This window comes from Lepisma saccharinum, chromosome 11, assembly GCF_977018435.1.
Source record: "Lepisma saccharinum chromosome 11, izLepSacc3.1, whole genome shotgun sequence".
Taxonomy (NCBI): domain Eukaryota; kingdom Metazoa; phylum Arthropoda; class Insecta; order Zygentoma; family Lepismatidae; genus Lepisma; species Lepisma saccharinum.
Genome location: NC_139239.1, coordinates 57,925,878 through 57,940,840, shown reverse-complemented (window position 1 = coordinate 57,940,840; position 14,963 = coordinate 57,925,878). Strand labels below are relative to the sequence as shown.

General features: G+C 35.7%; 1 protein-coding gene across 2 annotated transcripts in view; it reads right to left on the bottom strand.

Moving 5' to 3' along the window:
* Nucleotides 1-14,963, bottom strand: part of bchs (WD repeat and FYVE domain containing 3 bchs) — a 154,200-nt gene that overhangs the window by 95,007 nt on the left and 44,230 nt on the right. For both annotated transcript variants that reach the window (XM_083131159.1, XM_083131160.1), the window contains exons 20-27: nt 14,591-14,763; nt 12,726-12,954; nt 10,504-10,640; nt 8,003-8,186; nt 6,775-7,046; nt 6,196-6,428; nt 4,096-4,314; nt 2,101-2,315 (exon numbers count right to left, since the gene is read on the bottom strand). In XM_083131159.1, coding sequence (XP_082987285.1) covers nt 2,101-2,315; nt 4,096-4,314; nt 6,196-6,428; nt 6,775-7,046; nt 8,003-8,186; nt 10,504-10,640; nt 12,726-12,954; nt 14,591-14,763 — 1,662 coding nt within the window. The remainder of the gene's footprint in view (nt 1-2,100; nt 2,316-4,095; nt 4,315-6,195; nt 6,429-6,774; nt 7,047-8,002; nt 8,187-10,503; nt 10,641-12,725; nt 12,955-14,590; nt 14,764-14,963) is intronic.

Sequence of the window (14,963 nt, the reverse complement as noted above, 5' to 3'; positions counted from 1 at the left end):
AGATTACTTATGTAGACATGAAAATGCAAATAGAAGGTATTTATTTTGTTAAAGGCTTTAATGTCAGTAATATACCAGGTGTGCCGATTAATAATTCTTCGTTTCGTCGCTGGAAGCAAGGGTTGGTGCACAGTCTCAACTCTTATGTCAGTGTGTTGCCAGGACAGTACCTGTCAAAATGTGCAACCGAGTGCGAGTGATCGTGATATTGGGTTTGTGTGGGAAACATGTTGACCTTCAAACCAAATAAGGAGCATGTGCGGCACGTCCTGTTTCTCTTGCTCAATCAAAAGAAAAACGCGAGTGAAAGCCATCGTATCCTTGTGGAAATGTACGGTGACAATGTCCTAAAGCAAGACAAGTGTGTGTGTTGGTTTCGACGATTCAAAAGTGGTGATTTCGACTTGAAAGACAAAGATCACCTGGGTCAGCCGAAAAAATTCAAGATGCCAAATTGCAAGCACTGTTGGACGAAGACAATACACAAATGCAACAACAACTGGCAGAGAAGTTAAATGTTGGTCGCCAAACCATATCTGATCGTCTTCATGCCATGGGAAAGATCCAGAAGGCAGGAAAATGGGTCCCACATCATCTGAACGACAGACAAATGGAAAAGCAAAAAACAGTGTGTGAAGTGTTGCTTTCTCGGCATGAAAGAAAGTCTTTCTTGCATCGGATAGTGACTGGGGACGAAAAATGGATCTACTTAGAGAACCCAAAATGCAAAAAGGCATGGGTTGACCCAGGACAACCTTCAACATCGACAGCAAAACCGAATAGCTTCGGAAGGAAGACAATGCTGTGCATTTGGTGGGATCAGAAGGGTGTGGTGTACCACGAGCTTCTGAAACCAGGTGAAACAGTGAATGCCGTTCGCTACCGTCAACAACTAATTTCTGCACTTGGCTGGGAATTCTTGCCCCACCCACCATACTCACCAGACTTAGCCCCTTTGGACTACCACTTGTTTTCATCGATGTCTCACTCCCTTTCCCAGCAACACTTCAACAATTACGAAGATGTTGTACAATGGCTTGCTGACTGAATCACCTCAAAATGTGAACGATTTTTCTGGAAGGGCATCCACAATTTGATGGAAAGATGGGCACAATGTATAGCTAGCAATGGTGCATACCATTGAATAAAGCATTTGATACCTTTCTCCCTAGATACACTTGTTTTCTTTTGGATCAATTAAGAATTATTAACCGGCACACCTGGTAAATGGGAAAAATGAAGATGATGTGATACTCAATGTGGAACAGTTTTGTGTATATTTGAATAATTTATACTTGAATAATTGGCATTCTCTATTTTTAAAAAATGTAAACCAGAGTTTTCTGTAGACAAGAAAATCAACGTTAAGAATGGTGCTTCAGACATAATTTGAACAGGAAAAAATGTTTCAATATTTTAAAAGTATTCACTAAATAGCAAATTAAAAAAAAATTGTTTACAGCATTTAGATGGTTGGATTTAACATTCCTGCATTATTAGTTCTGTTTCATTTGCCACACACAAATGAATGCTGTATAATGAACATGGGTTGTGTAATAATCACAGCACTGAGATGATATCAGTTCTATCAGTATCAGATATTGTTTTAAATTTATTGATACGAATAGATTCTTTTATGGATATCAGGTATCTTGCAGACTCCGCAACATGACAAGCGACACTGTGATGGAGTCTACATATCATGAAGAGTATTAAACCAGCACATGAGATATTTCCAACTAAAATTCTGGTTATTGACATGTTATTTCAGTTATGTTATTTTACATTGTTTTTCTACATCTTGCGTTAATTGTGACAGAATTAATGAACCAATGAATTGAATTAGATGATGGGGAAAATACAATGATTACATTCATTCTTAACCAGGATTCAATCATGGGACCTCTGGCTTTGTAGCATGTTATGCTGACCACTTGGCAATATGATATGGTTCTAATGAAATTCATACATATTTCAAACAAATTTAAATTGTTGCAATGTTCATTTACTAGTACTGATACTGATATATACTGATATTAATATCAGCTCAGGCCTAGGAAAAACAAAACAAAACAGGGAATGTGCATTTTTTTCACTGACCTAACACAATCCCAATTTTATTTTGCAGGACAAGCTCAGTTTCTCGAAGCCAGCCTCCATTTGCTGTCCCTTCCCTGAACTTCTGCAGTAGAGAAGAAGAGCAAAGAACAACAAGTATCCGCAGTCCCCAAACAACAGTGGAAGGATGAAGATGTCCTTGCAGAAACAGCAACACCCAATCAAATCCCAGAACTCTTGCAATTTCATCGCAAAACCTATGATGGATTAAAGAGAGAGGACAGGAAAATAATCAGCATGAATAGGAAATTAGTGATGCCACCAATACACTATTTGTACAGTATAATAATTTTATTATCATTGAGTGTTTCTTCATTTCAATTATACTGCCACATTTAAGCCTAGGCAAGTCATCAATTTTCTAACTAAATCTACAAAATCTACACAACTTTGAGCACTGTATGTTAATATTTATTAGGTTGTACCAATATGAAATTTTTACCAATATTGATACCACTAATCCATTACAAATGTTCCCTGAAGAGCATCAAAGGATCATTAACTTCCTTAATTATCTTAGTAACCAGATAAGTGCAGTGAGTTTTGCTTCATTAACTTACCTATTTAGACATTTACCTTACAAAACCATGCCATATAGGGCGACCCAGGGTAAAAATCAAACTTTTACTATAGCTCCCACATTTATGTACTTTTCTAGCCAGTACTTTTTTGGTAATGACTATTTGATATATCTGTCGGGTACCATTGTTGAAATTTACTAATTCCTTTCAGGAGTAGAAAAAAATAATAAAACTGTGTCCAATTACCACCCTTCGGGTAAGTAGTTTTCAATCTGTTCTGTACAGTACAGAGATGAGCTATAGGGGGTAAATGCTGGCCAATGGTGTGTACTATAGGTGCAGTGTGTAAGGTAATTATTTAACACAACATGACTGCTGTAAAAAATGTATCACAGTGAAATCTAGTAAAAATTAGCAAAACTGTTAGTTTTTCGGGCAACCTTTTAATAAATTCTGCTTTGTTCAAGTACAAACATTGCACAAATTGTGTTTTTCAATCACACATACATCACCAGAGTGACGGTAGCAATCAACAGGAGCCCGAGTCGATCCACACATCAACATGCACGCGAGTTACAGCTGTCGTGAATTTGTGCGCAAAATCTTACGGTTGGATTTGAAATTCCACCCCTACAAACTGCAGGTGGCACAACAGCTCAATGTGATGGACTACCTACAACGTGAAGACTTCGCTGTGGTTATGCAAGTGGTGTTTGAAGAGGACCCAAATGCAGCAGTGATAATGATGGATGAAGCTAGTTTTCACTTTAATGGGTCCACCAAGAAACAGAACTTTCGATACTGGGCCCCACAAAATCCTCACAACAACCATGAAAAACCTCTCCACTTGCAGCGTGTGACGGTTTGGTGTCATCGGGCCTCTCTCTCTCTCTTTTATTATTACTATTATTATTATTATTATTATTATAGGAGGACGACGTCACAGTGACAGTGAAATTCGAAGGTTATGTGCACATGCTGAATACTTTTCTTCGACCTGTTCCCTGGATGCCTCATTTCACGCTTCGGTGACGTGCCATGGCCCCCAGGTGGCCGGACCTGTCCGCCTGTGAATTTTCCTATGGGGTACTTGAAAGAACATGTTTTATGTCAGAAACCCTGTAAATTACGGAAGTTGCAAGCTGCCATTACACACGAGGTGCATTTGATTGACCACAAGCTGTTGGCCCATGTCATGGCAGACTTCTGGCGGAGAATGGAGCTCTGCATTGAAGAGGATGGCAGCGACCTGCGTGATGTCATTTTTCATACCTGACTATGTCAACTCAAATGGTAACTGTTGCCCTTACGTTTCGTACCAATAAACTTATTTTCTCTTGCACAGCAACTGCGTACTCTTTATTGATAAACGTCCGTTTCCCACAAGTCACCCGGTACATCATCATTAAAAACTGTGCAAAATAATAATATTTAAAGCTGTGAATAATGAACTTACCCAACATTTACGCTGTTTTTACCAAAAAACAGAAGAGAATGAAGGAGCTGAAGGCATCTATTTCTCAACAATATACTGCTGACATGGTCGCCTGTATCCCTTTCCTTTTCACCATCGCCTCCATCATTTCTGTCTTGTTCTGCATGCAATTCTTGAAGAACTAGTTGTTTTTCATTAACAGAAAATATAGGCAAAGTTGCTGCCACAAACTGACCAAATCTGACAAAGAAATCAATAAGAGGATAACAATTAATGATTGCAGCAAATGTGTGCATTTGTAATAGGTACTTTTTGTATTCTAAATAAAGTTATATTTATTATGAACTACACTTGGATTTGCAACATATTACAAAAAAATAAATAAAAATTTATTTGTTAAAATTTAGACATGTGCAAAAGCAAAATTAAGAAAAAAATCATGTTGCATACAATAAACCCCACTTTTCCATTCCTGGATTTTACATTTTTCCGCAGTACACATTCAATATTCATGCTCCCAGCATATCAAAATTATATAAAAAATTTTCTGAGTTTTAATTTTTTCACCTTGGTTTACCTTCACACCACCTATGTTCCTTCATTGTGTGGTGCACTGCACAGCGAAGAAGGTGACAAAAAGTAAGTGTAAGAATTGGAAGGAAACAATTAAACAATATACCACATAGTTGAAAATTATCTTCATCTCATGTAGTCACGTACACTTCTAGGTTGTAATAATTCCATTAACTTTCAATGGAATTGTTACAAGCTAGAAGTGTCCATGACTGTACCACTTAATTCACTAGCACGTAACCGTAACTGAACATTATCTATTCTATACTTTGCCCTTTACTTATTCTAACGACTCTACGGTGAGGGACAGTCTTTGCTGTGTTCTTCAGTCAAGTCAAAAGTTTTGAAATGTGAAGATGCTGAAACATAAAGTTGTCGTTCCTTCTTTTTTTAAAAGTGGCATTTTAAGGACTGCTCTCAGTTTTTCAGAGCATGTGGACAATGTTGAATCAAGTGCAGAAAAAACACAGACTCTAGAGGAAATATAAAAAAGTGCATTAAAATGGTATGCCTTAAGCAACAAGACATTTCTAGTTTTTCTTGTATGTACGCATTGCTTGCATTATAGAATTATTTTCCTGTAGTTTACGGTTATTATTATTATCATTTTCTTATGCTTGTAATAACCGTAAACTACAGGAAAATAAGACATTTCTAGGTACTAAAATGTGATTTTATATTTGATACTGTACTGTATTTGGTATTTTGTTTCAATAATCTACTTCTGCATTTGGACTTTCATTCCCCCTGTCACTACTAATCTTAATTCAGGTTAAGCAAGGCATTTCAGTTTTAGTTAACTTTAGACATAATGAACCAATTATCTGAATCCATATGGTTATGAGAAGCAGAGTTAATTGTATGTGGAAAAAAGATGTACATGTTACCATGAAACATCCTAAGGCCAATTCTTCTTGTTTTTGCAATGCTTTTCTGCTACTTTTGGTGAATCATGGTGGCGACGAGGGATAATATGAAATGAACAGATGAAATGACACTCACAAAAGAACACCCATACCAGGCCACGACTGGAAACCTGAAACCTTCGATGGCTGTATCATGTTCAAGAGTACAGGGTGGCCAAAAGACCCACACCATAGGTGTGAGGCGATAAATATAAAATGTCAGTGGCTAAATGAGAACTTCCATAAGGGATCCGTGGAATGGGCTCCCCAATCCCCAGATTTGTATCCAATGGATTTTGGTGTGAGGCTACCCAAAAGCAAAGGTGTACAGTGTGAAAATTAGGGACAAAACAGCATCTGTGGGAGCAAATTGCTCCAGAGTGCTGTGCTATTTCACCGGCCTTGGTGACCCACATCCTGCAAATGATGGGTGACCACCTACAGTTGTGTTTTGACAATGGTGGCCAACACATTGAACAAATATTGTAATCGAGCCTATGGTGCAGTACTTCTGGGCCACCCTGTATATTGATCCAAAGAAAGAAATTTAAAAAATTAAATTCCAATTTAAGTGATTAAAAAGACACTTACTTATAGACTAGATGATTGACAATAATGTAGATTACTGGGACACAAAACTCACCCCAACAGATCAGCTGGTCGTGGTTGTCCACTCAACAATGCACCAAGCAAAGAGAGTAGCACCTGTCGTGTAGATGGGTGGGTTACATCAGACAGAATATGCAGAAGGTGCTGAACGAGCTGCAAGTCTCTCACAATGCGTAGGTTGTTCCTTTGTTCACTAGACTCTGCTATTAGTTCATACAGATGTTCAAAGAGAGAACGTTGAAGGTCTCCTGGTGCTTCATGCCAAACCTAGAAGAAAAAAAAGAGGTAAATATTTGCATCACTAGAAAGTTTTCTCATCACTAGTCTGGTATTGGATTTGAGTGAAAATGGTCAATGAGTTTCAAGATGGCAGAGATGTTGAGTTGAAATTTATACAACAGCTGCACATTGGATTTCTGACCTGTATTTGAATTTGAGCAAAACAGACAGATTAGTTTCAATGTGGTGCATTTTAAACCTATCATTACTATTCATTATGTCAGAGAAAATACACCTAAGTGTAAAGTATTTTATATATGTAATCACCATAGATATCTCTAAATGAGACAAAATACATCTAAAAACAAATAATATAAAAATATCCTTCACGTACCTCCAAATCACAGAGTAAGTCATGGAAAGCTGTAGTATTTGGAATAGAAGAACTTTCACGGCCGCTGTCTACAGTTCCAACTAAACTGAAGGCTAAATGCAGAATGTGACTGTTCAGAAGTGACCTCTTTTTATGAAGCAGCATGGCAAGTGTCTGATAACCACGTCGACGGTCCATTTCTTGCTGAGCAGCCCTGTTGCTGCGAACAACACACACCAAAGCCTTCACAGCTGCATATAAACTCTCTACATCCTGGGCCATCGCTATCAACCCTAAACATAGAAAATACAGGTTGCAATATATACACACAAACACTCAATCTTGGTATTCTACATAATTTTGTTCAAAAAGAGTTCCATACCCATGGAACCAATCAGAAGATATTAGAGAAAATGGACCGTTTAACATAGGGATGGGACAGATTAATCAATACTCTTGGTATCGGCTGATATAGGCATATGAGTGTATTGGTTTATCAGTAAAATTACCGATTATTTTACCGATCCGATATATCTATAACTATTATATAATTTCGTGCAAAATTCTGCCATTTAGTTATAACTTTTATGGATAATCTCCAAGCTCTACTATTTAAAAAGTAAATGTCTCAATACGCATGTCTAAAAACATGCAACTTTTCTTGCACTGCAGTTACCCTGAAACACACATTTTTGAAGGCGGTCAGTGATTCAGGTTCTTGAAGGACCATTTGGAATCGGATCGGTATCAGTAAATTTTATGTCGGTAGTTTATTGGTATCAACCAAAATTTCATATCGGCCCATCATAGTTAAAAAAAAGTGCATTATAATCAAGTATAGTAAAACACTCAAAATATTCATAATGTTGCACAAAAGGTTAAATATTACATGAAAGTTTCCAATGTCAGTGTTACTTTTTTCATCTACTTGATACCTATAAAGTTTGAAGGCTCACCTTCATTGTCTCAGGTATCTGACCGGTATTGGACACCTTTTAGCAATGAATAATATGTACCCAGTAATAGGAACACTATAAATTTCTATGTGACTCAGAATATTGTTCTTTAAATATGCATAACAAAATAAAGAAAGAAAGTCATAAGTTAACATGAGTCCAAGCTTAGGTAATAAGCTTTGTGAATTGTACGCAATCTCCATTTTAATCATTAATAATAACCTGTGGTGCAACAATCAATAGAAAGGAGAAAAATCATAGTTAAAATGATATCACTTCAAATATACACCTACCTAACAAAACTGAGCACCCTCCAACATTTTCTATTGTCTTTGCAACAGGTCTGGGAGCAAAAACTCGAACTCCCAAGTAACCAACGACAACACCACCCAAGGAACGAGCTGGGCCACTGAGATGGCCTGCTGAGTTGTGTAGAATACGTATAGGGGTTGCATTTTCATGAGAAGACATTCCCAACTGAAAACAAATCACTATATTATTTTACGCAAATGAAACTCAAATTTATAATTTTATGTAGTTTGCATGTCATAACTTAGAAGTTTGCTCCTGATTAATGATTCCAAAAAAACAATAGATGCAACAATGAAAATAAGATTATTAGCATGGTAAATATGTTAAAGTGAATTACAAAAATGAAACTATAACTTTGTTTGATGTGAATGCATTGCAAACACACTTTAGAAATGACAAACAATACATATTTTTCTGTACTTTCATCAGCTATTTTAAGACCGTTACATAACATGACCAAAATCCCTAATTATGCAGTGTGACTATTGTAAAACAAAAAAGGATCCTAAGAAGAAAGAGCATAATAATTTACATTCTAGTATTCAACTAGTTTTGTGATTGCTTGAAAAGAACTAGGGGAAATATTAGAAATTTGGATTGAATTTTCAAATAAGTATTTGTTCTTAATCAGGAGGTGTACATTACAGGATGGAAACACTGTTAAGCCTTGTTTCCACGTTAATAAAATATTCAAATGCTGACCAAGGCAAAATATTGTAGACAAAATTATACACTAAAACGTAATGTTTCCACCCTGTAACAGGGTCTTCTTCAGACAAAAATAACAATCATTGGATCTCAAGATCCAACCATTATCTTATATATACATTTGCAGTCCATACACAAAACAACATAAAGGTGCCAATCCTTATCTCAGACATTTCCTGTCAGGAATTCCTGAGTGTGGAGTCTCTACCTGACAGGTGATTGACAGGGACTTGGTAATTGTCTGTGCCTTATCAATTCCTCCACACCTGGGCCTGTACAGGTTCCGTATCTCCTGGACTTCTTCTCTCCTCTTTTTTTCCTTCGTTATTTTTCCTTCTTCTTTCCTCCCTCCTTTCTCTCATTCTTTCCACTCTCTCTAACACTCCATTCCATCCTTGTTTATCTTCAGTCCCCCATTCCAGTTCATACTGTCCTCTCCTTTTTTCTCTATTTCCTTTGCCTCTTTCCACTTCCTCACTAATCCTCTCTTCTCCCTCCCTTTCCTCCTAGCTTTCTCCCATTCTATATAGAATTCTCTAAATAGAGAGCCTATGGGAGCAGTTAGAAAAGAATGGGTACGAAAAGAAAGACAGACTTGATGTAAACAGAAGAAAGAAGAGGAAGGAAGATAAAGAAACAGGAGGGGAAAGAAAAAGAAAAAGAGAGGTGGTTTGGCATAAGGAGTATGGTGAAAGCCACAGAGAGGATAAGCAAAGAACTGAGAAAAGTGGGCATAAGGACATACAGAAAGGGAGGCCGCAGCATTTTAAGGATAGCGAACAAGAAGAAGGAAGAAGGGAAGGGATTATATATGAAGTTCAGTGCAAGGAATGTTATAGTGTGTACATAGGGGAAACATAAAAAGAGACTAAGAGACAGGTTGAAACAACAAGGATGATGTAAGACTAGAGAGAAAAAAAATGCTATATTCAAGCACACAAACAAAATGGGACACGACATAGAAAAAAAGAAGAAGACAGTATGAACTGGAATGGGGGACTGAAGATAAACACAGAATGGAAAGGAGTGTTAGAGTGGAAACGATGAGAGAAAGGAAGGAGGAAAGAAGAAGGAAGAATAATGAAGGAAGAAAAGAGGAGAGAAGTCCAGGAGATAAGGAACCTGCACAGACCCAGATGTGGAGGAATTGATAAGGCACAGACAATTACCAGGTACCTGTCAATCATCTGTCAGGTAGTGCATCTATTACCTGTGAGGAGACTCCACACTCAGGAATTCCTGACAGGAAATGTCTGAGATAAGGACTGGCACCTTTATGTTGTTTAGTGTATGGACTGCAAATGTACCTGTATATATAAGATGATGGTTGGATCTTTAGATCAAATTATTGTGAATCTTTGCCTGAAAAAGACCCTGTTACAGGATGGAAACGTTATGTTTTAGTGTATAATTTTTTCTACAATATTTTGCCTTGGTCAGCATTTGAATGTTTCATTACAGGATGGAATTCCAACATCAACTACAGACTCTTGCTAATCCATACTGTTTTACCATAAATGTTAAGTTTTAACATTTCTTCATAGCTTGACTTCAACAGAAGAACAGAGGTCAGTACGATCCGGTCACTTTCATCATCAAGTAATTTTAACATGATTTTTGCCATTACAAAATTAAACTTTTTTTAAAAAAAGCTATTGATCAAAAAACAAAAAGGATGAGGTAAGTCTACATTGTTGTTTTATATTATTATTATAATTATTATTGAAAGACACTATTCTTATTAATACGCGTATGACAAAAATTATACACATACCTGCTTTGCTATAGACTTATTATCTGCTCTGCTGTAGACTTTTCTAATTTTTGCCAAAGTTAGTTGAGAAACAGCTTTGGCATTCAACCCAAATATAACCTTATCCTCAGCCACCAAAGGAGTCAAGGAGTCAATGCCTGAAATTTGAAAATATAAGTAATAAGTACACTGAAAGCTATGTCAATTGAAATAAAACTAAAGAATGTTTAAGTTAATAATGTTTGCCATCTCACAATATTTGTCAAACCTGCAATGAACATGGTGGAGTGGAGACTACGTTGAAAAGTGATAAAGTGTTTTCAATCCCATTGTATATATTCTGCCCATAAAAAATATTATGGTCATTTTTTTACTCTGCTTGTATATAAATTAGGGATGGGACTGATTAATCGGTACTCTATCAGTATCGGCCGATATAGGCATATCGGTGTATCGGTTTATCGGTAAAATTACCGATCTGATATATCGATAAATATCTATAATTTAGTGCAAAATTCTGCCATTTTGTTGTAATTTTTTTATGGATAATCTCCATGCCCTACTTTCTGAAAAAGTAAATGTCTAAATATTCAACTTCTTTTGCATTGCAATCAGTTGGAAACACACATTTGTTACGGAGATCAATGAAAATTTCAGGGTCTTCAAGGACCATTTCTAATTTTATATTGGATCGGTAGAATATCAGTTATCGGTATCAGTAAATTTTATATCGGTACTGTATCGGTATCGGCCAAAATTTCATATTGGTCCATCCCTAATATTAATTAAGAAAATTAATGAATTAATCACATTCTTCAAGGAACATTTGTAATTTTGCAACAGATCAGTAGAATATTGGTACTTTATCATGATTGGCCAAAATTTCAAATTAGTCCATCCCCAAATACAAACTGTTTCTATTACAGGTAAACTTCTTTCATTGCATAATGTTTTGACTTACTACATCTATCTCAAACTATGAATACAATACAACCAATTTTTAAAGATTATTTATTTATTGGCCACTTAAACATATGCTGTCTTGTACTTTTGTTATAACATCGTTGTCAAATATTTTTCGTAACTGAATTAGATTTCATTATATTCTTAGCTTTTAAAAAAGACGTGGAGTACATGAATTTTTGAGCAATTAAAGAAGTTTAGTCACTAAGAAACATTTCTTATTAATATTGTTTGTAAGATGACTGTGGCTACCAGTGGCATATTCTCCCATGTTATCTGGTTTACTGCTGGAAAACCAACTTCTTTGATATATATATATAAAAATTGCAGAATTGCAGGAAAATTTGAAGTTGTCTGACTTCTCATTTTGTTTTACTTGATTGCAGGGTGGCCACTATAGGACCATGATAAAATTCAAGTATAATTCCCAGTTTTCAAGGTGAATTTTCCAAAAAATCAAGGATAAAAGCAGATGTTTTAATTATTTCAACCTTACATATTAACCCTTCCCCCCCTCAAACACACACACAAATATATTAACAATATAAAGGATCTGTGTGATTTAAATGTATCCAAAAATCTAATTAAATTAAATGGTATATATATTTAAAATATTTAAGGTGCAGTTTACATGTGCCATTTCACATATTCATACTCGAAATACATCTTCAAACACAAGTCATAAATGTTATGGGATATACTAATCTATAAAAAAATGTTAATTGAATAAGGATATCGAACTCAAATTTAAGTAATCACCTTCAAGTTATCTTATCTTGCAATAATCTTTCATCTGATTGTTCTGCAAAGAACACTAATAAAGTAAACGGATTGAGAGAATTTGGTTTTATTTTCTACGCAGATTTCTTTTTCTTCCTCGATAAAGATAAAAACTAACCTGGCTTCTGGGCATTTATAATTATATATATATTCATATAGGATTTGAATTAACAAAAGTTGCAATTTTTCATGTCTACGGGGGAAAAATCACGCAGAATTCCCGGAGCCAATAATTCACGCATAATTCCCGGAGCCAATAATTCATGCATAATTCCCAGAATTCAAGGAATTTCCGGTGAGTAGTCACCCTGTGCATGCCTGCATTGGTGCTTTATTTATATTATATCTAATTAATATATAATACATATGTACAATAAATAAGAATTGTTGCTGTAAACCAGGTCAAATTTTCAGAATGCACCACTGGTTGCTACAAGGACAATTCGCAAAAAGAAGTTTAGAATTTGGAAACATTTTCAATGGATTTCTGCCACACTTACCATTCATTTCTGGAGCTTGCAAGCTTCCCATATAGTGAGGACCTAAATGATAGAGAGTTCCAACTATCTGAGGGCTCAGCACCTCTTCCACCAAGTGGCAAGTGCCTTGCTTCCACGACAGCTTGGAGTACCTTCGCCATGCTGGAGGTGTTCCAATGTAACCATAGACCGAGGAAGCAACTGTCAAGTTTGCAGCACCTCCTCCTGGATTTTGGGAGATGTAATGGAGCTGCAAAATAAATAAATAAATAATTAAAAATAATGAATGACTGATTTAGTTTATTTTACTTCACTTTTCTGACACTTTTGGCTGGTTGTGAAGATGACAATGAATGGTGATAAGATGAAATGCATGAAAGATCAATCACAGACAAGGACAGCACAAAATTCGAGCCTCACAGAGGATTATACGCCAGAGCCTCGATAGTCTGCAAAATGCAGTTCAGGGTGTACTACATGGAAGCGAGGTAGGTTGACATTTGGGTGTCTTGAGAAAGGGTCACCCCTTAAACCCAAAAAGAAGCACACTGTATGAAAAGAAGCAGACAAGAAATGAACAATGTTATTGGCAAAGTAAAGTTATGTTTAAGTCCATGAAATGCTCAGACGGTTAATTGGGACTTGGCCCAGTTTAACCCATGTGTAGAGGCACATATTTTTGGTAAATAAAACAAAGCAAAATTTCGGTACAAAAACAGTCTATTTCGGGTTCAAAAGCAGTAAATAAAATAAAATTTCGGTGTTATAGCGGTGAATAATCACATCAAAAGTGCCATATAAAATGACATTTTGGTTTTAAAATTGTGAATATAATCCAAAATTTGATTTAAAAAGTGCACTTATTACACAAAATAAACTTACCCCTTCTAATAGCACATTTATGTAGTTACCAGAGTATTAAGTTTATTCTTGTGTAAAGGGGTCCATTTTTTCTTCTCAAGTATTTACAGCAGAATTAATCAATTTTCCGTGAATTGCATAACTCACAGGATACTTCAGACTTCAGAAAGTGTCGCATCAGTATATAAACGGTAAATTTCGTGTTTAAGAGTACATTTCGCATTTTGCAGTTCATTTCGCATTATTTCGTGACAAAACAGGGTAGAAAAATGTGCCTCACACCTTTCAGAAACATGAAAAATGAACATTACAGCATGTTATTTCATATTTCATGTTTTCGTCAAGAACGAAATTTGCATGCCTCTACCCATGTGTAATTTCAGGATTACCACTCATTTTGACAAAGCAAATTTGTTGACTTTTGAAGCTTTTGCAGGAAATTTAAAGATAAATTTTCAGACTATACCATGGTGTTTTAATATGCTAGTAGCCAAGTTTTAAGTATTTACTTGCAAGTCCTACTCAAGAGAATAAAGTTTATTCAACAATGTTCAAAATAAATTTAAAAAAGAAATACTATAAAACATTTTTGCACAGAATACCTAGAAGTTGGTTGAAGATAATACAGGATAATACAGACTCAAGTGAATATTGTATGAAATTTCCCATTATTCTGTAATAATATTTGGTAGGAAAATGCACTTCACATCTTTGAGACTACTTAAAATCAACATGACAATGTGTATTCTTACATTTTGTGTTGCGATCAAAAATGAAATATGAATGTACCTTTCTGCTAATTGCAATTATGAAGACGAATGATGATTAGATGAAATTGAAGGAATGTTTATGTCCAGGACAGGGGCATACACATAAGTGATAATGACAGTCTATTTAATTGACACGTGCCATAGTTAGAATTGACACATACACCCACTATAATAAACTTCTGTTTCTCTCTCATTACTCTCTAACACACAATGATTCAAAATTTAATTTGTTTTCTTATAAGAAAAAAAAATTACCTTTTGAGTATGTACATGCTGCCCATCAACGTAGAGAGAAAATGAAGAGTTCTTCAGAACAGCTCTATTGAGAACCAGAACCAAATGGTGCCACTGGCCCTCCTGAAGAAGATCAGGGCACCAAACACGAGCTCCAGAATCTCCTGAAACCTCTGGCTCCCACTCTGCAACATCTACAAACACAATTTGTTATTTTTATTTATTTTGTTAGGTATGGTGTGGTGTAATCTCAACTCTTTACATCTCTTAAAAACATATCTGATCATACAAAGAAACGGTCTTCATTAAGTTTCTTCATGTTCTTGCTTGGATTTTTTAATTATGCATTATACATATGACCTTCAGCAATTTCTTTCATTATGCCTTCAATAAG